This window comes from Ranitomeya imitator, chromosome 1 (genome assembly GCF_032444005.1).
Source record: "Ranitomeya imitator isolate aRanImi1 chromosome 1, aRanImi1.pri, whole genome shotgun sequence".
In the NCBI taxonomy this organism is placed as follows: domain Eukaryota; kingdom Metazoa; phylum Chordata; class Amphibia; order Anura; family Dendrobatidae; genus Ranitomeya; species Ranitomeya imitator.
This window is the reverse complement of record NC_091282.1, coordinates 515678217-515703219: the sequence shown is the minus strand read 5'-3', so window position 1 is coordinate 515703219 and position 25003 is coordinate 515678217. Positions and strand designations below refer to the sequence as shown.

Below are 25003 nucleotides of genomic sequence, written 5' to 3'. Positions count from 1 at the left end.
ACCAATCACAAGCCGCGACGTCATCTAAGGTCCTTCACGCGCTGATTCTAAGGAAGGAAGGCTGCCTGTTAGTACCAGGGCGCATCAGAGGGTAAGTATAGAAATATTTTTTATTTTAATTCTTTATTTTACACTTAAATATGGATCCCAGGGCCTGAAGGAGAGTTTCCTCTCCTTCAGACCCTGGGAACCATTGGAAACCCAATGCACTGCATTGGGTTTCGTGTTTCGGCCGACCCCGACTTTTTTATAGGATCGGCCGATTTTACTCGACCCGACTTTTGAAAAAGTTGGGTTTCGTGAAACCCGACCCAATCCTATAAAAGTAAAAGTCGCTCAACCCTAGTGCTGTGTATACATTTTGTTTGACTTTTCACTAAATTTAATGGAGTTCGGGTACCTATGGCAAACCGTTTGGCAAACATGTTAGGCAAACAACAGGACGTTTGGAAGATTTGCTCATCAGAAGAAGGGGGAATGTCACAGCTTTATCGCGACACAGAGGAACCAGAAGACTAGAGCATCTAATTTCTGCTACTCCTGCACTGTTTAGAAGCACTTCACCTTCATATTAAACTTTGCAGGTTTTTTTTTAACAGTGCAGGGGTTAATCTGCTCAATTGAGAGCTCTTGAAATCTTTCCTGCATTAGGGCTCTCAGCTGTCCGCTGTTAGCCACTCCCTTCTCCTATATAATCTGGGCCCTGGCTAGTACTCTTTGCCAGAGCTAGTTTATGCTGCATGCTTAATAGATGGTTGATGGCGGATGTTTGAGAAGGCTTTTGATGGATTTATCTGATACTGTTGAAAGGTTTTGTGTGTATGCTAATTCTCCTCCTTCTCTTACTCTGGTTTTACCCCATCCTACACTCCTCGATGTACAGGGTGAGCAAGGGATTTTAACTATTTAAGAAGACAACCTCCTTAATCTCATGCTTCTGAAGCCTATTTTCACCTTTATGCTTTCATTTTTTTCCCCTACTTCCAAGAACCATAACTGTGTTGCTTTGCATGCTAAAAAGACTTGGAAACATGATTCAGGCATGTATAATTACAGTTATATCAAATTTGGATATACAGGGTGGGCCATTTATATGAATACACATAAATAAAATGGGAATGGTTGGTGATATCAACTTCCTGCTTGTGGCACATTAGTATATGGGAGTGAGAAAACTTTTCAAGATAAGTGGTGACCATGGCGGCCATTTCGAAGTTGGCTATTTTTGATTCAACTTTATTTTTTTCAATGGGAAGAGGGTCTTGTGACACATCAAACTTATTGAGAATTTCACAAAAAAAACAATGGTGTGTTTGGTGTTAATGTAACTTTATTCTTTCATAAGTTATTTACAAGCTTATGACCACTTATAAAATGTGTTCAAAGTGCTTCCCATTGTGTTGGGTTTTCAATTAAACCCTCTTTTCCCACTCTTGACACTGATAGTAACACTGCAGAAGAAATGCTAGCACAGGCTTCCAGTATCCATTGTTTCAGATGCTGCACATCTCGTGTCTTCACAGCATAGACAATTGTCTTCAGATGACCCCAAAAATAAAATTCTAAGAGGGTCAGATTGGGAGACCTTGGTGGCCATTCAACTGGCCCACGACAACCAATCCACTTTCCAGGGAACTGGTCATGTGTAGACCTGACACCCAAGATGGTGTAGTACCACAGATCAACTTTCCTCTCTAGTCTCAATATCACATCACATCACTGACCTCGTCTGACCTCTTACCAAACGACAGCACAGTCTTTACGCAAAGCTAGCCCATCTCTTTAACCTATCACTAACAATGCTTCAAACATGCCTTGATCACACACTTATTATCAAAAAGCCCTCCCTTGACCCATTCTCTATGTCTAGCTATCACGCAATATCATTTCTCCCCTATGCTTCAAAACTACTGGAACAACACGTTTATCTCATTCTCCTTCATTGACTGTTTAGAATCTGGCTTCTGACTACATCATTCCACTGAAATTGCCCTTACTAAAGTCTCCAATTACTTACTAACAGTCAAATCCAAGTGACACTACTCTGTCCTCATCCGCCTGGACCTGATCTGCTTTTGACATAGTGGACTTTTTCCTTTTAATACAGATTCTCTCGTCACTTGGTATTACAGACTTGACCATATCTTGAATATCTTCATACCTAACAGACCGGATATTCAGAGTCTCCCACTCACACACTACCCCCTCCTCATCTAGCCCCTTATTGTTGGTGTCCCCCAAGGTTCAGTTCTAGGACCTCTGCTCTTCTCCATTTACATCTCTGGCTGCAAAAGTCCCACGGCTTTCAGTATCATCTTTATACTGGTGGCACACAGATCCACCTCCACCTTACTAACCAGACTCCCACAATGTTTGTTTGCTATTTCATCTGTTATGGACCTGGTGGTTAGGAGCACCCGGAACGACCTGATAGTTAAACTCACACAGGACAAGCTCTGGGATGTGGGAGCTCTGCTGACTGCAGGCCCTAATCCTATCACAACAACTAGAAATAGCCGTGGAGCGTTCCTGACTCTCCCTAGACGCCTCTTCACAGCCTAAGAGCTAGCTAGCCCTAGAGATAGAAAATAAGCCTGCCTTGCCTCAGAGAAATTCCCCAAAGGAAAAGGCAGCCCCCCACATATATTGACTGTGAGTAAAGATGAAAGTCACAAACACAGAAATGAAACAGGATTCAGCAAAGGGAGGCCAGACTTACTAAACAGACAGAGGATAGGAAAGGTATCTTTGCGGTCAGCACAAAAAACTACAAAAGACCACGCAGAGTGTGCAAAAAGACCTCCGCACCGACTAACGGTGCGGAGATGCATCCCAGAGCTTCCAGCTAGCAAGACAAAATCATGATAACAAGCTGGACAAGGAAACAATGAACAAATAATAACTATCAGGAACTTAGCTTCTGCTGGAGAAGACAGGTCACCATAAAGAACCAAGAGCGAACTGAACCAATGCAGGGACATTGACAGCTGGCATGGAGTAACGATCTGATTGGAGTTAAATAGAGCAGCCAACCAAAGGATAAACCATGTCACCTGTGTAAGGAACCTCAGAAGCAGCAGCTTCACTCACAGCCACCAGAGGGAGTCCATGGACAGAACTCGCCGAAGTACCATTCACGACCACAGGAGGGAGTTCGACAATAGAATTCACAACATTCATCCTTCTTCTCTACTCAATTTCTAAAACTTAACATTGGCAAAACAACATTCATTATCTTTCCCCTTCTCACTCAGCCACCCCAACAAACTTATAGAATAAAGTAAAAGGCTGCTCCCTCTCTCCAGTTTCGCAAGATCGCTTCCTCAGGCTAACCCTGGACTCTAATCCATCCTTAAAACCATATATTCAAGCCATTGCCACTTCTTGCCTACTCCAACTCAAGAATCTGCAAAAACACTAGTGCATGCCTTATCATCTCCCTCCTCGACTACTGCAAGCTCCTTCTCTGTGACCTCCCTTCTAACTCTCTTTCAGTACCACAATCTATCTTTAACTCTGCTGCCCGACAAATTCACTTATCCTCCCACTATTCATCGGCCTCTTTCCTCTCTCAGTCCCTTCACTGGCTCCCCATTTCCCAGAGACTCCAGTTCAAAACCTTAACCGAGGCATACAAAACTATCCACAACCTGTCTCCTCCATACATCGGTGACATATTCTCCCAGTATGGACATGCATGCGACCTCTGATACTCACAAGATCTCCTTCTCTTCTCCCATCCATTTCCATTACTCTAGAACTCTCTACCCAACATGTCAGTCTCTTGCCTACTGTGAAAACCTTCAAAAGAAATTGGAAGACCTACCTCTTATGACAAGCCTACTGCCTGTAGTCACCTTTGTTCAACCATACCGTTGCACAACCAGCTCTCCCCTCACCTACTCTATCCTCATTCACCCCTTAGACTGTGAGCCTATGCTGACAGATTTCCCTCTCCTCCTTTATCAGTAGGTGACTTGTATTGTTTCAGATTATTGCACTCTTTAATTATGTATACCCCTTTTCACATGTAAAGCACCATGGAATAAATGGCCCTATTTTAATAAATAATAATAATAATGACTGATTGCTTAAATATCAATATACAGCTCTGGCGAAAATTAAGAGACCACCACATCAAAACTCTGTCATGTGCAGCCCAATCTCCAGACCTGAACCATAATAAATCTGGAATGTAATCAAGAGGATGATGGATAGTCACAAGCCATCAACCAAAGAAGAACTGCTTACATTTTTGCCCCAGAAGCAGTGTGAAAGACTGGTGTAAAGCATGCCAAGACGCATGAAAGCTGTGATTAAACATCATGGTTATTCCACAAAATATTGATTTCTGAACTCTTCCTTAGTTAAAACATTAGTATTATTGTTTTTAAATGAATATGAACTTGTTTTCTTTGCATTATTTGAGGTCTGAAAGCACTGGGTGCTTTTTTTAAATAATTTTGACTATTTCTCATTTTCAGAAAAAAAATACAAAATGTATTGCTTGGAAATTTGGAGACATGTTGTCAGAAGTTTATAGAATAAATTAACAATTTACATTTTACTCAAAAATATACCTATAAAAAGAAAAATCAGTCAAACTGAACATTTTGCAGTGGTCTCTTAATTTTTGCCAGAGCTGTATTTTCTGTGACTGTCTTGAATATTGTGGAGTAAACTACCATCTTTTGTGATTGTAGTACACTTCTCCCTATTTTTATTTTTCCCTTTGTCTGTGTTGTGTCAATTTTGTCTCATAGTATCTGTATTTTACTGTATTAACACTTTTTTTTTGTTTTCTTGATTTTTGTGATGTTCTTGTATTACTACAAATGTATTATGTTTAACTTTTGAGCCCATTTTGATCATATATGTAAGGATACAATGATTCAATAATGCCTTATTCTTGAACTTGTGAAACATTTCAATAAAAACTCAGTTAACCCTCCGTCACATACAACTGATCTGACAGGCGCTTCTCTTTTACTTTCATTTCTCCCTCCTCACCAGATTGTGAGGAAACCCCCTCCCTCCAGGTAGTCTCCTGTCTCTTGAAGGTCTGTGAAACCTGATATCACAGTTGGATTTCAGAGCTTCAGGGGAGAGGATATAGCTGCACAGATCTCTCAGGCTCATTGTATGTGAATACGTCACATTCAGTAAGGTTGGTATTTTATGTTTTTATTCATCACAATAGTTTATTTAGCTTGTTTTATGAATGTATAGCACAAAATGTGAGGATATTTCATAGAAATAAGGGAGATTTTATAAAAGAAAGTGTGCTGCTCAGGCATATACAGTAGTTCCCTAACATATTCCTTCTCTTGCTTCAGATTATCTGCTGAAATGGAGAGGAAAATGTACAATTTATCCAAACAACTTGATGTTGAGGAAGTAACATACATGCTGTTAGATGATAGAGACCTCACACTGAATGAGGATTTAGGAGAGGAAAGTGAGATTGATTCTCATGATGAGGTGGAAGAATGTGTCCTGGATTCTGAAACAGAGCAAGATGGTGACAGTGGTGAGGATGAAGAAGTTGGATCATATTATATTGGAAAAGATAAAAATACTAAATGGAACAAGAAGCCATTCCAGAAAAAACGTAGGGAACCTTTAAACATTATTACTCACCTTCCTGCAGTAATAGGAACTGCACGTAATGCAAAAACTGCAGTTGAATGCTGGAACAGTATATTTACAGATGACATTCTGGACTCTATTGTCACATATACCAACCAATATATAGACATTATAAAGGACAAGTACATCTGCAACAGAACCATCAAGCCCACAGATGAAATAGAACTGCGTGCTTTTTTTGGATTACTGTACCTTGCAGGAGCTTATAGGGCAAATAGACAAAGTTTGGAGGAACTTTGGGGTAAAGATGGGGATGGAGTTGAAAAATTTAGCCTTGTTATGTCCATAAACAGATTCAAGATTCTAATTCGTTGCCTTCGGTTTGACGACAGAACTACCCGAACCGAACGCAAAACACATGACCGATTTGCTCCAATTCGTGATATATTTCAAAGATTTGTTGTAAACTGTAAACAAAGTTATTACCTTGGAGAGAATCTCACTATTGACAAAATGCTCCCTGGTTTTCGTGGTAGATGTGCCTTTCGTCAATATATTCCATCAAAGCCAAACAAATATGGAATAAAAATGTATGCCCTTGTTGATGCCAGTAAGACCTACACTTACAACCTGGAAGTTTATGCAGGAAAACAACCAGAAGGTCCTTACTGTGTGAGCAACAAACCCATTGATGTTGTAAAAAGACTGGCTGAACCCTTATTTGGATCGGGTCGCAATATTACAGCTGACAATTGGTTTACAAGTTGTGATCTGATTGATTATCTGAAAATTCAGAAGCTGTCATATGTGGGAACTGTAAGAAAAAACAAAAGGGAATTGCCGCCACAGTTTGTAAGTGTGAAAGAGAGACAACAGTACAGCAGTATGTTTGCATTCCATAATGGAAAGGCTTTAGTTTCCTATGTACCACATGCCAAAAAAAATCGTACTTCTTCTATCAACACTTCATGATGATGCTGCCATCGATCCTGGGACTGGGGCAGAAAAAAACCCAGAGATAATTACATTTTACAATGCCACCAAAGGGGGTGTGGATACAGCAGATCAGATGTCCTCCACTTTCAACGTCAGCAGAAACATCAAACGCTGGCCAATGGTCATATTTTTTGCTATGTTGAACTTGGGTGGTATAAATTCACAAGTAATTTATCTTGAAAACAAGCTTGAACCACTCCGTAGACGATTGTATCTGAAAAAATTGGCCCATGAACTAGTACTTGGAGAGCTACGCAGGAAAAGCGTGAAAACAATCGGTATCCCCTCTCGCCTTCAAGTTCAGCTCAAAAGGTTCCGCCCAGAAGATGATGGTGAAAAGTCACCATCTGCACCACCTCACAAAAGAAGGAGATGCACCACCTGCCAAACGGAAAGCGGAACCAGAAGGCTTTCAAATTATGAATGTCTCAAATGTCATAAAGCAATTTGCCTGACACATGCAAAAATGGTGTGTAATTCTTGCTATTTGCTCTGCAAGTGTGACTTTTCTGGGGAAACCTCAGCATCTACTTCTGATTGAATATGTTTTTAATAGTACTTAAGGTACCTTAAAATTAAGTTTGTGTTCAAAAATTTTCTTTGTACATTTTTTTGAGAGAGTCGAACTGGGGACTATTTGGCGGGAGTTTTGAAAAGTTTATATTTCATAGTTATTAGTTTTATGTTAAGTAAATGTTTTTTTTGCAACTGATTATGTGTAGTCTCTTATATTACATCCCTATGAAGGTCACTGATCACTTTTAGAGCACTGAAATTGCAAACATTAGATATTATAGGTATTTTTCCAGCAGGCGCCTGACAGGCACATTGTATGTGAACTCGTTAGTCCGAATATTGTATGTGACGGAGGGTTAATACAAAAAAAAGTTGTGTAAGAGCTTGATTTTTTTTATATGACAAAATAGATATTTGCCCTTTGAGAAAACAACGGCAAAGCAAGTATATGTGGGGAAGTATAATTCATATGAAGATTATTATATACTCTATCTACCTTGAATATGAGTCTTTTGTGCCTGGTTTGATGTCAAACATGATCCAGTTGAAGTGATTTATTACTAAGGTACTATTGTGGCCACTGGCGGATACTGACAGAAGTATGCAAGAACAGCATCTGGGTCCTTTTCAGTCCAATCGCACATCATAATGCTTTGCGCCCTCTGGGCTCTTTGGTCCTTGTGCGACAGTACAGGTGGCAACAATGATATGTCCGCAGATGATTGTATCAGATATATCCTTGTACTCCTTTCATCTTTTGTATGGGGCTCTATAAATGTAATATCCCCAGCAGTATCACAAGTGGATACCATTATATTTTCACTTTATTACCATATATGAACAATAATTGCATAAAAGTAAAACAGATTGAAACTAAATAAACCAAAGAAAATAAATTAACTGAAGACATAATTATCCATCATTATCAAATAAAACACCTACATGAAATGTGAAAGGAAAATAATTACATCTTTTTGGCAGTCAGTTACATAGTCAGAAAGCAGAAACTCCGTGTGAAAAAGGTAATTAGCATATCTTGATAAACTCTCATAAACAGCAGAAATGAATATAGTGAAGCGATGATGAAATTGAAGAAGTCCTGATATACTCTTCCTGCATAACTTGTTTACTATATGGTTATACAATATAAAGTACATTACTTGTTATAAATTTACTTGAGGAAAATACTTGTCTCTGTTTTTATGTTCCCGATAAGTCGCTGCCTTCTTTAATTTTCTATAGTTTTGTCAAAATTAACTTTTTGTTTTTTTGCTCTACAATTCATTACATTTTAAAAACTTGTGATAAGAAAGCAACTTTGATAATAGAAACCATGGTTACCTGTTATAATTTATGCAAATGGCAACAATGCAGAACATACTGTAAGTTTATGTAAATACAATAACATAATAACATACAAAAATGTTGCCTTTTCCTTTACTTAGATTTAAATAGCAGTGCAAGGCTATTGCTCTGGCTCTATACAGTGTTGAAAAAAGTATTTGATCCCTTGCTGATTTTGAAAGTTTGCCAACTGACAAAGACATGAACAGTCTATAATTTTAAAGGTAGGTTAATTATAGGCTATGTGCACACGTTCAGGATTTCTTGCAGAAAATTCCTGAGAATTCCGGACATTCTCTGCAAGAAATCCGCAAGAAAACCGCGTGCGTTTCTGCCGCGATTTTGCCGCAGTTTTGACGCGTTTTTGCCGCGTTTTTTTCCGGACACTTCCCAATGCATTTTGGAGTGGGAAACCCGCAAAAAAGAATGGAAAATTAATGAACATGCTGTGTTTTTTGCCGCGATGCGTTTTTTTCGCGGAAAAACATGCATCATGTGCACAAAACATGCGGAATTCATTCTAAATGATGGGATGCTTATTGTATGCGATTGTTTTGCGGTTTTACAGCGTTTTTATCGGGAAAAAACCGCGAAAAAAACGCAACGTGTGCACACAGCCATAAAATTGAGAGATAGAATATCAAAAATAAAATACAGAAAATCACATTGTAAAAATTATATAAATTTATTTGTATTTTGCAGTGAGAAATAAGTATTTGATTCCTCTGGCAAACAGGACATACTAGTTGGTGGCAAAACCCTTGCTGGCAAGCGCAGCAGTCAGATGTTTTTTGTAGTTTATGATGAGGTTTGTGCACGTCAGGAGAAATTTTGGTCCACTCCTCATTGCAGATCATCTCTAAATCATTAAGATTTTGAGGCTGTCACTTGGCAACTCAGAGCTTCAACTCCCACCCTTAGTTTTCTATGGGAATAAGGTCTGGAGACTGGCTTGGCCACTCCATGACCTTAATATGCTTCTTTTTGAGCCACTCCTTTGTTGCCTTGACTGTATATTTTGGGTCATTGTCCTGCTAGAAGACTCAGCCACGACCCATTTTTAATGTCCTGGCGGAAGGAAGGATGTTGTCACTCAGGATTTTACGGTACATGGCTCCATCCATTCTCCCATTGATGAGGTAAAGTAGTTCTGTGCCTTTAGCAGAGAAACACCCACAAAACAAAAAAAGTGTTTCCACCTCAATGCTTGACAGTGGGGACAGTGTCTTTCAGTCACAATCAGCATTTCTCTTCCTCCAAACAAGACGAGTTGAGTTAATGCCAAAGACCTCAATTTTTGTCTCATCTGACCACTACGCCTTCTCACAATCACTCACAGAATCATCCAGGTGTTCATTCGCAAACTTCAGATGGGCATGCACATGTGCCTTCTTGATCAGAGGGACCTTGTGGGCAATAAAGTATTTTAAACCTTTAAGGCATAATGTGTTACCAGTGGATTTCTTGGTGACTGTGGTCCCAGCTGCTATGAGATCATTATCAAGTTCTCACCGTGTAGTTTTAGGCTGATCTCTCACCTTCCTCATGATCAAGGATACCCCACGAGGTGAGATTTTGCATTGTGCCCCAGATCGATGTCAATTGACAGTCATTTTGTATTTCTTCCATTTTCTTACTACTGTACCAACAGTTGCCTCTTTCTCACCCAGCGTCTTACTTATGGTTTTGTAGCTCATTCCTGCTTTTTGCAGGTCTATGATCACGATCCACCCTCCACTATTAACTAGATAAATGCCGTTGTCAAACACTGACAGCAGCATTTAAATCACTGTTCCGGCCATCGGACCGGAAATATGCGCACCAGTGACCCCGTCACGTGTTCGGGGGTCATTGGTTCGTAGGCATGCCAACTAGAGGTCTCCTTGACACCTCTATGGTTGTCAGTGCCGGATTGCTGTGAGTGCCACCCAGTGGTTGACACTCATAGCAACGCAGCAATTCTACTACATAAAGGCGATCTATGCATTGCTTCTATGTAGCAGAGCCGATCAAGTTGTGCCAGCTTCTAGCCTCCTATGAAGACTATTGCAGTATGGCAAAAGTAAAAAGAAATGTGTTTAAAAATGTAAAAAAATAAAAAATATATGAAAGTTCAAATCACCCCCTTTTGCCCCATTCAAAATAAAGCAATAAAAATGAAATCAAACATACACATGTTTGGTATCGCCGCATACAGAATCACCCGATCTATCAATAAAAAAGCATTAATCTGATCACTAAATGGCATAGCGATAAAAAAAGTCAAAACACCAAAATTTAATTTTTTTGGTCACTGCGACATTGCATTAAAATGCAATAATGGGCGATCAAAAGATCATAGCTGCACCAAAGTGGTATCATTAAAAACGTCAGCTCAGTGTGAAAAAAATAAGACCTCAACCAACCCGAGATCACAAAAAATGGAGAAGCTGCGGGTATTGGAAAATTGCACAATTTTCTTTTTTCTTTTTTTAGCAAAGTTTGGAATTTTTTTCACCACTTAGTTAAAAAAAAGTATCTAGAGAATCATAACAGCAGGTCAGTTTTAGCATTTAGTGAACCTAGCAAAAAAGCCAAAAACAAGTGTGGCACTTATATTGTAATTACACCGCACTTGGAAATTTTTTCCCATTTTCAAGTACACGACATGATAAAACCAATGGTGTTGTTCTAAAGTAAAACTCCTCCCCCAATAAATAAGCCCTCACATGGCCATATTGATGGAAAAATAAAAAAGTTATGGCTCTGGGAAGGAGGGAAGCGAAAAACGAAAACGCGAAACCGAAAAAAAAGGTCATGAAGGGGTTAAGTTGCTGTCCTAAAATTACATGGATTATGAAGGTTTGTTCTACCACTACTTACAGAAACACGACATCAGTTATTTTTGAGTGACGAATGACTTACCAGCCAAAGGCACCTGAGCAGGTTAAGCTTGAAAGACTGAAGAGCTGGGTAAGACTTGGTGTGTCATTAGACTGTTGAAAGACAGATTCGTTTCTGACATTTTTAGAACCAAACCTGATACTGATTAGGTTTTCTGTGAAAGATAACCTCTTATAAAATTCCTTTTTGTGGGTATGTTAAAGTAATAAAGAGCTCCCTGCTTGGTAGTTATAGCTGAGACACTAGATCACTGTTTGGCCGATCGTTCGGTCTACAGCCATTTCAGCCTACTGTGCCATACATAGGAGCACTTGATCAGGGAGAAAAACGCAATCAGCTGTCCATAATCAGACATGCGTGATCGACATCTCTATCAGTCATCAGCTTGATGGCGCCCTCATACACATTAGACCATAAGTCAAACCTGTCGATATTGACTGGTACAGCCAACTTAAAGGGGTATTCCCATCTCAGAGATCCTATCCCAATACATAGTGGGTGTAATAATAATAATAATATTAGCAAAAACCACCAATTAGAAACGTGTTTTAGTTTTACTGATTCGCTATGTCTCTTACCCCATGTGCAGGCATTGCAGGACCTTAGTTATCCATAGTTGTTACCACTAGCAACTATCTAACTCACTATATCATTGGTTGTAACCATGAATACCTAAGGTCCTGCAATGCCTGCACATGAGGAAAGAGAGGTAGAAAAACTATACTACATTTCTAATTGGAGGTATTTGCTATTATTACTATAATTATTATTACCACTATTACTACACCCACTACTATATATTGGGATAGGATCTTGGAGCTGAGAATACCCATTTAAGTGTAATGTGTATGGGAGCTTTAAATCTTTAACAGACATCCAAGGATGGGTAGCCGTTGTCTTGTAAGGCCATGTTCACACAGTGCGTTTTTTACCGCGGAACCGCGGCGGTTTTGCCGCTGCGGTTCCGCAGCTGTTTTCCATGCAGGGTACAGTACACTGTACCCTATGGAAAACAGGACACACTGTGCACATGGTCCGGAAATTGTAAAAAAAAAGACGCGCTGAATAGCTCCCGGAAAAAAGGAGCATGTCAATTCTTTTTCCGGAGCCGCAGCGGTTCTGCACCCATAGACCTCCATTGTGAGGTCCAAACCGCAGTAAAACCCGCAGATCAAAAATATATCTGCGGGTTTCACTGCGGTTTGATGTGCAGAACCGCTGCAGCAGGAAGTGCGGGGAGCGGGCGGAAGTGCGTGGGCGGAGTGTGGCTGCCCCCCCCGTGTTCCGATCCCGCCCCCCCGTGCTCCGATGCCCCCCCCCAGTGCTCCGATGCCCCCCCCCAGTGCTCTGATGCCCCCCCCCGTGCCCTAATCTCCCCCCCTTATACTCACCCGGCGTCCCGGTGTCCGTCCGGCCGTCTTCTCCCTGGGCGCCGCCATCTTGCAAAATGGCGGGCGCATGCGCAGTGCGCCCGCCGAATCTGCCGGCCGGCAGATTCGTTCCAAAGTGCATTTTGATCACTGAGATATAACCTATCTCAGTGATCAAAATAAAAAAATAGTAAATGACACCCCCCCCCCCTTTGTCACCCCCATAGGTAGGGACAATAAAAAAAATAAAGAATTTTTTTTTTTTTTTCACTAAGGTTAGAATAGGGGTAGGGGTAGGGTTAGGGTTAGGGTTAGGGGTAGGGTTAGGGGTAGGGGTAGGGGTAGGGTTAGGGTTAGGGGTAGGGTTAGGGGTAGGGTTAGGGTTAGGGTTAGGGTTAGGGTTAGGGGTAGGGTTAGGGGTAGGGGTAGGGTTAGGGTATTTTCAGCCATTTTAACCCTAAAAAAATTCCTAGAAAACACACAGACTCTGGCTAGAAAACTGCATAAAAAAAACGCATCAAAAAACGCATCAAAAACCGCATCAAAAACGGACCAAAAAAGGACCAAAAAAAGGACCTGCGTTTTCTGCCAAGAGCTGCAGTTTTTTAAAAAACAGTCAGGAAAAAAAAAGGATGGAAATCCTGAACGTGTGAACATACCCTAATGCTTCATTTGGTAAGTAACATAGTAACATAGTAACATAGTTAGTAAGGCCGAAAAAAGACATTTGTCCATCCAGTTCAGCCTATATTCCATCATAATAAATCCCCAGATCTACGTCCTTCTACAGAACCTAATAATTGTATGATACAATATTGTTCTGCTCCAGGAAGACATCCAGGCCTCTCTTGAACCCCTCGACTGAGTTCGCCATCACCACCTCCTCAGGCAAGCAATTCCAGATTCTCACTGCCCTAACAGTAAAGAATCCTCTTCTATGTTGGTGGAAAAACCTTCTCTCCTCCAGACGCAAAGAATGCCCCCTTGTGCCCGTCACCTTCCTTGGTATAAACAGATCCTCAGCGAGATATTTGTATTGTCCCCTTATATACTTATACATGGTTATTAGATCGCCCCTCAGTCGTCTTTTTTCTAGACTAAATAATCCTAATTTCGCTAATCTATCTGGGTATTGTAGTTCTCCCATCCCCTTTATTAATTTTGTTGCCCTCCTTTGTACTCTCTCTAGTTCCATTATATCCTTCCTGAGCACCGGTGCCCAAAACTGGACACAGTACTCCATGTGCGGTCTAACTAGGGATTTGTACAGAGGCAGTATAATGCTCTCATCATGTGTATCCAGACCTCTTTTAATGCACCCCATGATCCTGTTTGCCTTGGCAGCTGCTGCCTGGCACTGGCTGCTCCAGGTAAGTTTATCATTAACTAGGATCCCCAAGTCCTTCTCTCTGTCAGATTTACCCAGTGGTTTCCCGTTCAGTGTGTAATGGTGACATTGATTCCTTCTTCCCATGTGTATAACCTTACATTTATCATTGTTAAACCTCATCTGCCACCTTTCAGCCCAAGTTTCCAACTTATCCAGATCCATCTGTAGCAGAATACTATCTTCTCTTGTATTAACTGCTTTACATAGTTTTGTATCATCTGCAAATATCGATATTTTACTGTGTAAACCTTCTACCAGATCATTAATGAATATGTTGAAGAGAACAGGTCCCAATACTGACCCCTGCGGTACCCCACTGGTCACAGCGACCCAGTTAGAGACTATACCATTTATAACCACCCTCTGCTTTCTATCACTAAGCCAGTTACTAACCCATTTACACACATTTTCCCCCAGACCAAGCATCCTGAAATCTGATCAAGGTAAAACAGCATGACCCCTTAATTGACTTTATTTTTTTTAAATCATCATTTTTCAGACATAGTAGAAACTAATGTGGTTTTATATTAAAATATATCTCCGCACAAGGACCTACAACACTCACATATTATTGACTTGAGTGGGATAAGCAGAGAAAATAAAACCTTTATTCTACACATTAAACATAGTTTTCCCAATTCCACCGAGCTTACTGCAAGCCTATCCTAGCAACCTCCAACAGCATACTAGCTATATTTTTTTGATCATGGCAGCTACCAATCGGGTTGTTTTTATATTTTGATAGATCACACTTTTCTGAATGCAGCAATAACACATATGTGTATTTACATTTTTTTTTTAAAAATGCCATTGTTTTATTTTTTTTTTACTTTTCCCTGTTATTGTTAGACCCTTATTAAACTTGAAGCTGTGTTTGTCCGATCACTTGCTCAATATACAGCCATCGCTCCATATAGCAAAAATTGCGGTTTCCTTTGAAGATCAGCAACAGGCAGGGCTTCAACGGCGCTCCATAATGACAGGCATGGGGGTCATCCTCTAACCCCCAGCTGTCATGACAACCCATCGGTACTCACATCAAGGGTGCTCCAATTGGTGGAGAGAATGATGTGAAAGCATACCGGCGCGTGTTAAATGCCACAGTCAGAGATTGATAATGACATTTAATGGCTTAACAATCGTGGGTGGAGTACTACACCCATGATTGTTAGCGGCAGGTGCTGGTTATAATACACAGTTATCACCTGCTCGCTCCATACACCAGTTTTTGACTATCACCATACATGTACAGATGTCGTGAAGCTAATACAAAAAAAATAAGTGATGAGAAATGGTACTTGCTCATTGGCATTGACTTAAAACTCTAGACAAGGCATTGTGTAATAGCAAAAGGAATAAAAATAATTTTTTTAGATCACTTGTTACTATTTTAATGAGAATAAATAGGAATTTTATTATGCTGTGGATCGTGTGTGTGTACCAACTAGAATATGCTGTAAAGATATTTTAGCTTTCAAGATAAGCTACTGGTTGACAGATCGGTATAAGATCAGTTTCACGACAGCTGCTAAAAATGACAATACCGAAGCGCTAGAAAGTAATATTGTTTATTAAGTGAGGATCATGATTCGGCTTTTTCTCAGTTTGCACTATTAATCGAAGATTCAATACATCATGGCAGAAATGCCATGACAGACACATTAAAAGTACCGTACCTTTTCTCCAGTCTTTTCAGTTTTTGCTGAAATTTCTCTTCATTGAATGATGTGTTTAAAGCTCGATGGAGACGCTGTTTTTTGAAAAAAAATAAATAAGAGGAAGACAAAAAAAGAAACCATAAATCGGTATTGTTCAATAACAGATAACTGTTGTGAATTGGATTTTTTTGCAGTGTAGATTTCTAGAATTTCTAGCATATTCTAATATTCCAAATATAATGCTTATATAAATCTCTCAAGTAACAAGAAATTAAATATTCCAGAAATGTCAGCCAAGTTAAATATTAACATTTAATGTTTGATGCTTCTTCAACATCCACTGTGCTTCTCAACCTCTCCATAGTATTCTGTGGCAACTACAATGCAAGGAGATATCCAAATGAGTCTTTGGGCCCAATTCATCAAGACCTGTGTTGTTCACACTGTTCTTGATGATGGGACATGACAGAGACAGATGTTTCTGATTAATGAAGAGGTCCATACCCCTTCATAAATCTGGAGCATCTGACGAGTGGCATGTGCCTCCGTGTGCTAAGCAAGAAAGTACTCCAGGGAGGTGCTAAACAGATTTCTTACATTAGGAATCCAAAAATTTCTAAATTCCGAGTTGCTCCTAAATTTTACAATGCTTCAAATCTTTTACGCCAGAATTCTGTCATGAAAGCTTTGCTGAATCAGGTACTTTGTCTGTAGCTGCTTTGTACAGACAAAGGATCTTTTGTATTTTGTTTTAACATTTATGGTACTTTTTCAGACCACATGAATTTAACCCCTTTCTGACCTCGGACGGGATAGTACGTCCAAGGTCAGATCCCCTGCTTTGATGCAGGGCTCCGGCGGTGAGCCCGCATCAAAGCCGGGACATGTCAGCTGTTTTGAACAGCTGACATGTGCCCGTAATAGGCGCGGGCAGAATCGCGATCTGCCCGCACCTATTAACTAGTTAAATGCCGCTGTAAAACGCAGACAGCAGCATTTAACTACCGCTTCCGGCCGGGCGGCCGGAAATGACGTCATCGCCGACCCCCGTCACATGATCGGGGGTCAGCGATACGTCAGGATGGTAACCATAGAGGTCCTAGAGACCTCTATGGTTACTGATCACCGGTGGCTGTGAGCGCCCCCCTGTGGTCGGCGCTCACAGCACACCTCCATTTCTGCTACATAGCAGCGATCAGCAGATCGCTGCTATGTAGCAAAGGCGATCGAGTTGTGCCTGCTTTTAGCCTCCCATGGAGGCTATTGAAGCATGGCAAAAGTAAAAAAAAAAAGTTAAAAAAAATGTGAAAAAAATAAAAAAAATATAAAAGTTTAAATCACCCCCCTTTTGCCCCAATCAAAATAAATCAATAAAAAAAATCTACACATATTTGGTATCGCCGTGCTCAGAATCGCCCGATCTATCAATTAAAAAAAAGTATTAACCTGATCGCTAAATGGCGTAGCGAGAAAAAAATTGAAACGCCAGAATTACGTTTTTTAGGTCGCCGCGACATTGCATTAAAATGCAATAACAGGCGATCAAAAGAACGTATCTGCACCAAAATGCTATCGTTAAAAACGTCACCTTGGCACGCAAAAAATAAGCCCTCAACCGACCCCAGATCATGAAAAATGGAGACGCTGCAAGTATCGGAAAATGGCACAATTTTTTTTTTTTTTTTTTTAGCAAAGTTTGGAATTTTTTTTTACCACTTAGATAAAAAATAACCTAGTCATGTTAGGTGTCTATGAACTCGTACTGACCTGGAGAATCATAATGCCAGGTCAGTTGTAGCATTTAGTGAACCTAGCAAAAAAGCCAAACAAAAAACAAGTGTGGGATTGCACTTTTTTTGCAATTTCACCGCACTTGGAATTTTTTTCCCGTTTTCTAGTACATGACATGCTAAAACCAATGATGTCGTTCAAAAGTACAACTCGTCCCGCAAAAAAAAAGCCCTCACATGGCCAAATTGACAGAAAAATAAAAAAGTTATGGCTCTGGGAAGGAGGGGAGTGAAAAACGAACACGGAAAAACGAAAAATCCCAAGGTCATGAAGGGGTTAAAGGTACAATGAATCTAAAATTTGGGCAAATACAAGAATAGTTAACAAAAGTATTTCTTTAACAAGGTGGTAGAAGTAGCCTACTAAATATTCCCATACACATTGGGTAAATGTAGGCAGAACTTTTTAGAATCCTATAATATTACACTTTTTTATTACTTATGGTTTTTGCAAAATGTTGATGTAAACGAGACAAGAAATGAAGGTGTTAAAGTGAAAAATAATATGTTGTATGTCCAGTAACCTGTACATAATTTATCACAACACTTTTTTAGATAAATGTTGTTCATTTTGCACAATTTTTATTGCTTCAGAAAATAATTAATCTGATAACAATGATAATAAATCCCCCAGTATCTACATTTTTAACCAGCTTTCTAAGGCCAGATTTGAAGGGATTGTGAATACTCAATTTTATTCATTATATACTCTTGTAGGGGACTTGAACCCTATAAAAATCTTATCTGTAACAGAGATTTTAATTATTTTGTTTTATATTAAAACAATTATACTAAAGGGGGCCCATGACATGACAAAGTGGTTGATTCACAATTCCAGCTCTATTAGTTACCATCCTCCAACCCCTATCCTTGTGATTATAAAAGAAACACATCAAAGTTTTATCCTCTTAATATATTGCAGTTGTAATTTTATATAGCACTGTGTACTTACAATTGCTCTTGTTGCCCTTCTACCCAGTAATTTCTTCTTTTCTCTGTTCTACATAGAAACAGGAAGTCACTTCTCCCTGCAGGAGTAATCCTCTTTTTCAACTCCTGACCCAGCTGCTCGACTCCTCCCCGTGACAGGTACTTTTGCAGTGATGATTTGTGTAGGGAAAAGAGCCTTCCTGTTTCTACACAGAGCTTAGAAGGATTCAGCTAGTCAGTTTTTAATTTTGTGATGTCATATGCTTAATGGAAGAGAGAAGAATCCACTGGATAGAAAGGCAAAATGAGCAATTGTAACTATGCAGTTCTTTACAATATGACTGCAATATATTAAGAGGATACAAATTTTGATTGAAGTGCTCCTTTAACAGCCTTTCAATGAGCACTACCTGTATTGAACCCTCATCCCTGCATGCACTGATATTACAGGAGCCAAGAGCTCACACACTGTGCATAGACAGAAAATGTTATCCTGTCTGCACTAACACTGTGTGAGTTTTTTTAAGGCCAGCATATATTTCAAATCTACAATTAAGACATATTTTAATTTTTGGTTTTCATTTTGAAAAAAAAAGAGCCTTTAAATTAAAAATTCTCCAGGTACAGTCTATAGGTTACAATTATTTTTTATCTTTGTATTTTGAAGTATAGACAATTGATATTCAGCAGGATATTTCTTGTACGAGTGATACGTTTATACATACCTGACTAGTGTGAAGCCAATATTTTAATTTTGATTTCTTTTTAATTCTTGGCAAGACCAATCTAAAAACAATATGTTCTCCAATGGTTGTAAGAATAGACACTCCAATTCCTATACAGAGCATGACAAATAGCCCAGAGAAGTGTTTGATGCCCATTTGCAGAGTCTAGAAAAAATAAAAAGCGTGAAAAATCAATTAACATAATAATTATAGCGCTGCATTATTTTGAGCAGCTGGACAGAATTTATCTTGCTTGAAAATGAAAATGCTGAAGCCAAAGGCTTTTAACGTACAGTAGACGAAATATCAAACAGGCTTATATTTCCCGAGATAAATCACTGTGTGGAAGTATTAAATCTATACATAATCTATTCCGCAGAAATAAGCTTTATATTCATATACTGCAACATCAACTAAAACAGAACTTCCCTAGTTCTATGGAACAAAGTGAACTATGAATCAATTGAAAACTAGCTCAAGCAACCAGCCAAACATATAGCTAATGAAGTATGTATATTAGAAAGGTGCAAATCTTTACAAATTCAAATGCACTGGCTTTGCCAAATTATCTGACCATAAGAGCTTTGACCCTACAGGAGAGAGAAAGAAGACCCGCTGATCTAAAGAGCATACATTCTACAGGGGAGAGAGAGAAAGAGAGAGACTATCCACTGACCATAAGATTTAACAGTCCACAGGAGAGAGAGAGGGAGAGAGGAAGAGAGAGGGAGACCCTCGCTGATCATAAGAGCTTACACTCTACAGGTGAGAAAGGGGCCCCTGCTGACCATAAAAACTTACACTCTACAGGAGAGAGCATACCTGCTGACTATAAGAGCTTGCACTCTACAGGAAAGAGAGGACCATGCTGACCATAAGAGCTTACAATCCACAGGAGAAAGAGAGAGGACCCTGCTGACCATAAGAGCTTACACTCCACAAGTGAGAGAGAGGACCCTGCTGACCATAAGAGGAAGGTATAAGGGTTAAAAGTTGACCAGTGATTTCTTATTTTTACAAGAAAATTTAGAAAACCATTTTTTTTAGGGACCACCTCACATTTAAAGTCACTTTGAGGGTTGTACATGACAGAAAATACCCAAACTTGACAAAATTCTAAAAACTACACCCCTCAAGAAGTTTATTAACCCTTGACGTGCTTCACAGCAACTGAAAAAATCTGGAAGGAAAAAATTAACATTTAACTTTTTCTTGCAAACATTTTACTTCAGAACCAATTTTTTTCTTTTCACAAGGGTAAAAAGAGAAAATGAACCACAAAATTTGTTGTGCAATTTCTCTTGAATACGCCGATACCACATATGTGGAGGTAAACCACTGTTTGGGCGCACGGCAGGGCTTGGAAGAGAAGGAGCGCCGTTTGACTTTTTCAATGCAGAATTGGATGGAATTGAGATTGACGCCATGTCGCGTTTGGAGAGCCCCTGATGTGCCTAAACAGTGGAAATCTCCCACAGGTGACACCACTTTGGAAACTAGACCCCTTAAGGAACTTATCTAGATATGTGGTGAGCACTTTGAACCCCAAAGTGCTTCACAGAAGTTTATAACGTAGAGCCGTGAAAATAAAAAATCACATTTTTTACACAAAAATGATATTTTCGACCACAAATTCCTATTTTTACAAGGGTAACAGGAGAAATTAGACCATAAAAGTTGTTGGGCAATTTCTCCAGAGTACATTGAGACCACATATGTGGGGGTAAACCGCTTTTGGGCGCACGGCAGAGCTTGGAAGAGAAGGAGCACCGTATGACTTTTTCAATGCAGAATTGGCTGTTATTGAGTTCGGACACCATGTCGCGTTTTGAGAGCCCCTGATGTGCCAACACAGTAGAAACCCCCCACAAGTGACACCATTTTGGAAACTAGACCCTTTAAGGAACTTGTCTAGATGTGTGTTGAGCACTTTAAACCCCCAAGTGCTTCACAGAAGTTTATAACGTAGAGATGTGAAAATATAAAATCACATTTTTTCAACAAAAATGATCTTTTCGCCCCCAAATTTTTATTTTCACAAGGGTAACAGGAGAAATTGGACCCGAAAATTTGTTGTCCAATTTGTTCTGAGTACGCTGATACCCCATATGTGGGGAGAACCACTGTTTGGGCACACATTAGGGCTCGGAAGGGAAGTAGTGACTTTTAAAATGCAGACTTTGATGGAATGATCTGCAGATGTCATGTTGCATTTTCAGAGCCCCTTATGCAATTAAACAGTAGAAACCCCCCACAAGTGACCCTATTTTGGAAACTAGACCCCCAAGGAACTTATTTAGATATGTGGTGAGCATTTTGAGCTCCCAAGTGCTTCACGGACGTTTGACGCAGAGCCATGAAAATAAAAAATCTTTTTTTCCCCACAAAAATGATTTTTTTAGCCCCCAATTTTTTTTTTATTTTCGCAAGGGTAACAGGAGAAACTGGACCCCAAAAGTTGTTGGCCAATAAGTCCTGAGTACGCTTTTACCCCATATGTGGGGGTAAACCACTGTTTGGGCGCACGGCAGAGCTCAGAAGGGAGGGAGCACCAATTGACTTTTTGAACGCAAAATTGGCTGTCACGTTTGGAGACCCCCTGATGTACCTAAACAGTGGAAACCCCCCAATTCTAACTCCAACCATAACCCCAACACACCCCAAACGCTAATCGCAACCCAATCCATAACCCTAATCAAAACCCTAACCCAGAACACACCTAACCCTAATTCCAACTCTGACCCTAATCAAATCCTTAAACCCAAAACACCCCTAATCATAATCTCAACCCTAACCTCAAACCTAACCCAACCCTAACCTTACCCCTAATCCCAAACCTTACCCTAATCCCAAACGTAACCCTAATGCCAACCTTAACCATAATACCAATCCTAACCCTAATCCAAACCCTAATCCTAACCCTAACCCCATCTCTAACCCTAACTTTAGCCCCAACCCTAACTTTAGCCCCAACCCTAATCCTAACTTTATCCCCAACCGTAGCCCTAGCTCTAACCCTACCTTTAGCACCAACCCTAACCCTATCTTTAGCACCTACTCTAACCCTATCGCTAACCCTAACTTTAGAACCAAACCTAACCCTCGCCCTAACCCTAACTTTAGCCCCAACCCTAACCCTATCTTTGGCACCAACTCTAACCCTATCGCTAACCCTAACTTTAGCACCAAACCTAACCCTAGCCCTAACCCTAACTTTAGCCCCAACCCTAACCCTAACTTTAGCACCAGCCCTATCCCTAACTTTAGCCCCAACCCTAGCCCTAACCCTAGCCCTAACCCTAGCCCTAACCCTAGCCCTAACCCTAGCCCTAACCCTAGCCCTAACCCTAATTGGAAAATAGAAATACATACTTTTTTTATTGTATCATTTTTTCCTAACTAAGGGGGTGGTAAAGGGGGGGTATTTACTATTTTTTTATTTTAATAGGATCTCACAGTGACCAAAATAGAACAAGAGGAAGAATCTTCCTCTGCCGGCCGGCACATCACGCATGCGCCCGCCATTTTGTTCCTGGAGGAAGAAGCCGGCAGCCAGGAGAGGATGCAGGAGAACCCAGGGACACCGGTAAGTATGATAGGGTCCCCGAATCCCCCTATTTCTCTGTCCTCTCATGTGCGATCACTTCAGAGGAAAGAATGACATGCCATTTTTTTTTTCGCTTGCCGGTAAATGGTTAATTACCGGCGATTGCAAAACAGGGGTCAGTAAAAACCGACCCCGATCATGTTCTTTGGGGTCTCGGCTACCCCCGGCAGCCGAGACCCCAAAGATCTGCCGGGTGCCAACTGGCGGGCGCATGAAAAAGATAAAAAATGGACAGAAAAAACCAGCTCACCTACTAGGCATTTGTTGTGGGGAAGCCTGGATGACGTGCAGTCTTCACGTGAAACAGTGGAACAAATAATTTGTTCCGCATGAAAAAGATGGTGGCGTCCATCGGGAGCCACGAGGAGCATCGGGAAGACAGGTGAGTATCGGGGGGCTATCGGGGACCCCATTTCTCTGTGCGATCACATTGGAGAACAGAGAAATTAAATGGTAAATCGCTTTTTTTGCGGTCACTGATAAATGGTTAATTATCGGCTGTATCAACCCGAGGGTCGGTAAAAACCCCCCGAATCATGTTCTCTGGGGTCTCGGCTACCCTCGGCAACCAAGACCCCAGAGAAAATTTGACTCTGGGGGGCGCTATTCACTTTTACCACAGCGCTGTTAATTAACGCTGTGGTTTAAGTACCCTTAACTGCCGCCGTTAAAAGGCGTATCGGCGGTCGTTAAGGGGTTAAATATATAGGTATACCATGATGTTTGCAGAAAGATAACAACAATAGCAGTAATATAAACATTTGCAAAGACAATTCAGCCTGTAAGAATATTATTAGAAAAACAGGGCATACATGATCAGAAACAGTATCTCACCCATAATATCCTGTATATGGATATGCAGAAAACGTGAGAGTTTCACGTGGGCTATACATGCTGGGGAGAATGTATTCCCTAAAGGTAGACCACGTTTTGCTACAGATCGGCAGCCATTATGGATAATATCTCTAAGGTTATCATCTTGATTAATTACCAGTAAATGCCTAGAAATAATAACTTTGATTTGGTTGCGTTTGGGACTTTAGGCTATTGAAAAGATAATGGGAAATGAATCTGGAGTTTTCATTGTTGGTGGTGTATATGTAATCAGATTTAGATTTCACATTCACCCTCTCAACAGCAGATTTTATTAAGTGCATTCTCTGTCCGTGAGCCTGGTACAGACTCTCTTTTTCTTTTAAAAAAAGCAACATTGTCAGAGCAAGTGCATTTATCTCACACCAGCTCACAATATGGGATAAATTTAGTAGTGTGTCATGAATGACAGCTTGATGCAAGAAAAATACTATTTCCATATATTTATTTTCTGAATAGAGAAGTATGTACTTTGCCTGTATCTACAGCTATATGAAAAGTTTGGGCACCCCTATTAATCTTAAGCTTAATGTTTTATAAAAATAGTTTTTTTTTGCAACAGCTATTTCAGTTTCATATATCTAATAACTGTTGGACACAGTTATGTATCTGCCTTGAAATGAGGTATATTGTACTAACAGAAAATGTGCAATTTGCATTCAAACAAAATTTGACAGGTGCATAAGTACCCTTATCATTTTCTTGTTTTAAATATTCCTACATACTTTTTACTGACTTACTAAAGCACTTTTTTTTGGTTTTCTAACCTCATTGAGCTTTGAACTTCATAGCCAGGTGTATGCAATCATGAGCAAAGTTACTTAAAGTGGCCACTTGCAAGTTGTTCTCCTGTTTGAATCTCCTCTAAAGAGTGGCATCATGGGCTCCTCAGAACAACTGTCTAATGATCTGAAAACAAAGGTTATTCAACATAGTTGTTCAGGGGAAGGATACAAAAAGCTGTCTCAGAGATTTAACCTGTCAATTTCCACTGTGAGGAACATAGTAAGGAAATGGAAGAACACAGGTACAGTTCTTGTTAAGGCCAGAAGTGGCAGGCCAAGAAAAACATCAGAAAGGCAGAGAAGAAGAATGGTGAGATAAATCAAGGACAATCCTCAGACCACCTCCAGAGAGCTGCAGCATCAACTTGCTGCAGATGGTGTCACTGTGAATCGGTCAACTATACAACGCACTTTGCACAAGGAGAAGCTGTATGGGAGAGTGATGCGAAAGAAGCCGTTTCTGCAAGCACGCCACAAACAGAGTCGGCTGAAATATGCAAACGCACATTTGGAGAAGCCAATTTATTTTTGGAAGAAGGTACTGTGG

General features: G+C 40.2%; 1 protein-coding gene across 1 annotated transcript in view; it reads right to left on the bottom strand.

Moving 5' to 3' along the window:
• Window positions 1-25003, bottom strand: part of GRIN3A (glutamate ionotropic receptor NMDA type subunit 3A) — a 930574-nt gene that overhangs the window by 66039 nt on the left and 839532 nt on the right. The window contains exons 8-9 of the mRNA XM_069766589.1: window positions 19192-19356; window positions 15765-15838 (exon numbers count right to left, since the gene is read on the bottom strand). Of these exons, the coding sequence (XP_069622690.1) occupies window positions 15765-15838; window positions 19192-19356 (239 nt within the window). The remainder of the gene's footprint in view (window positions 1-15764; window positions 15839-19191; window positions 19357-25003) is intronic.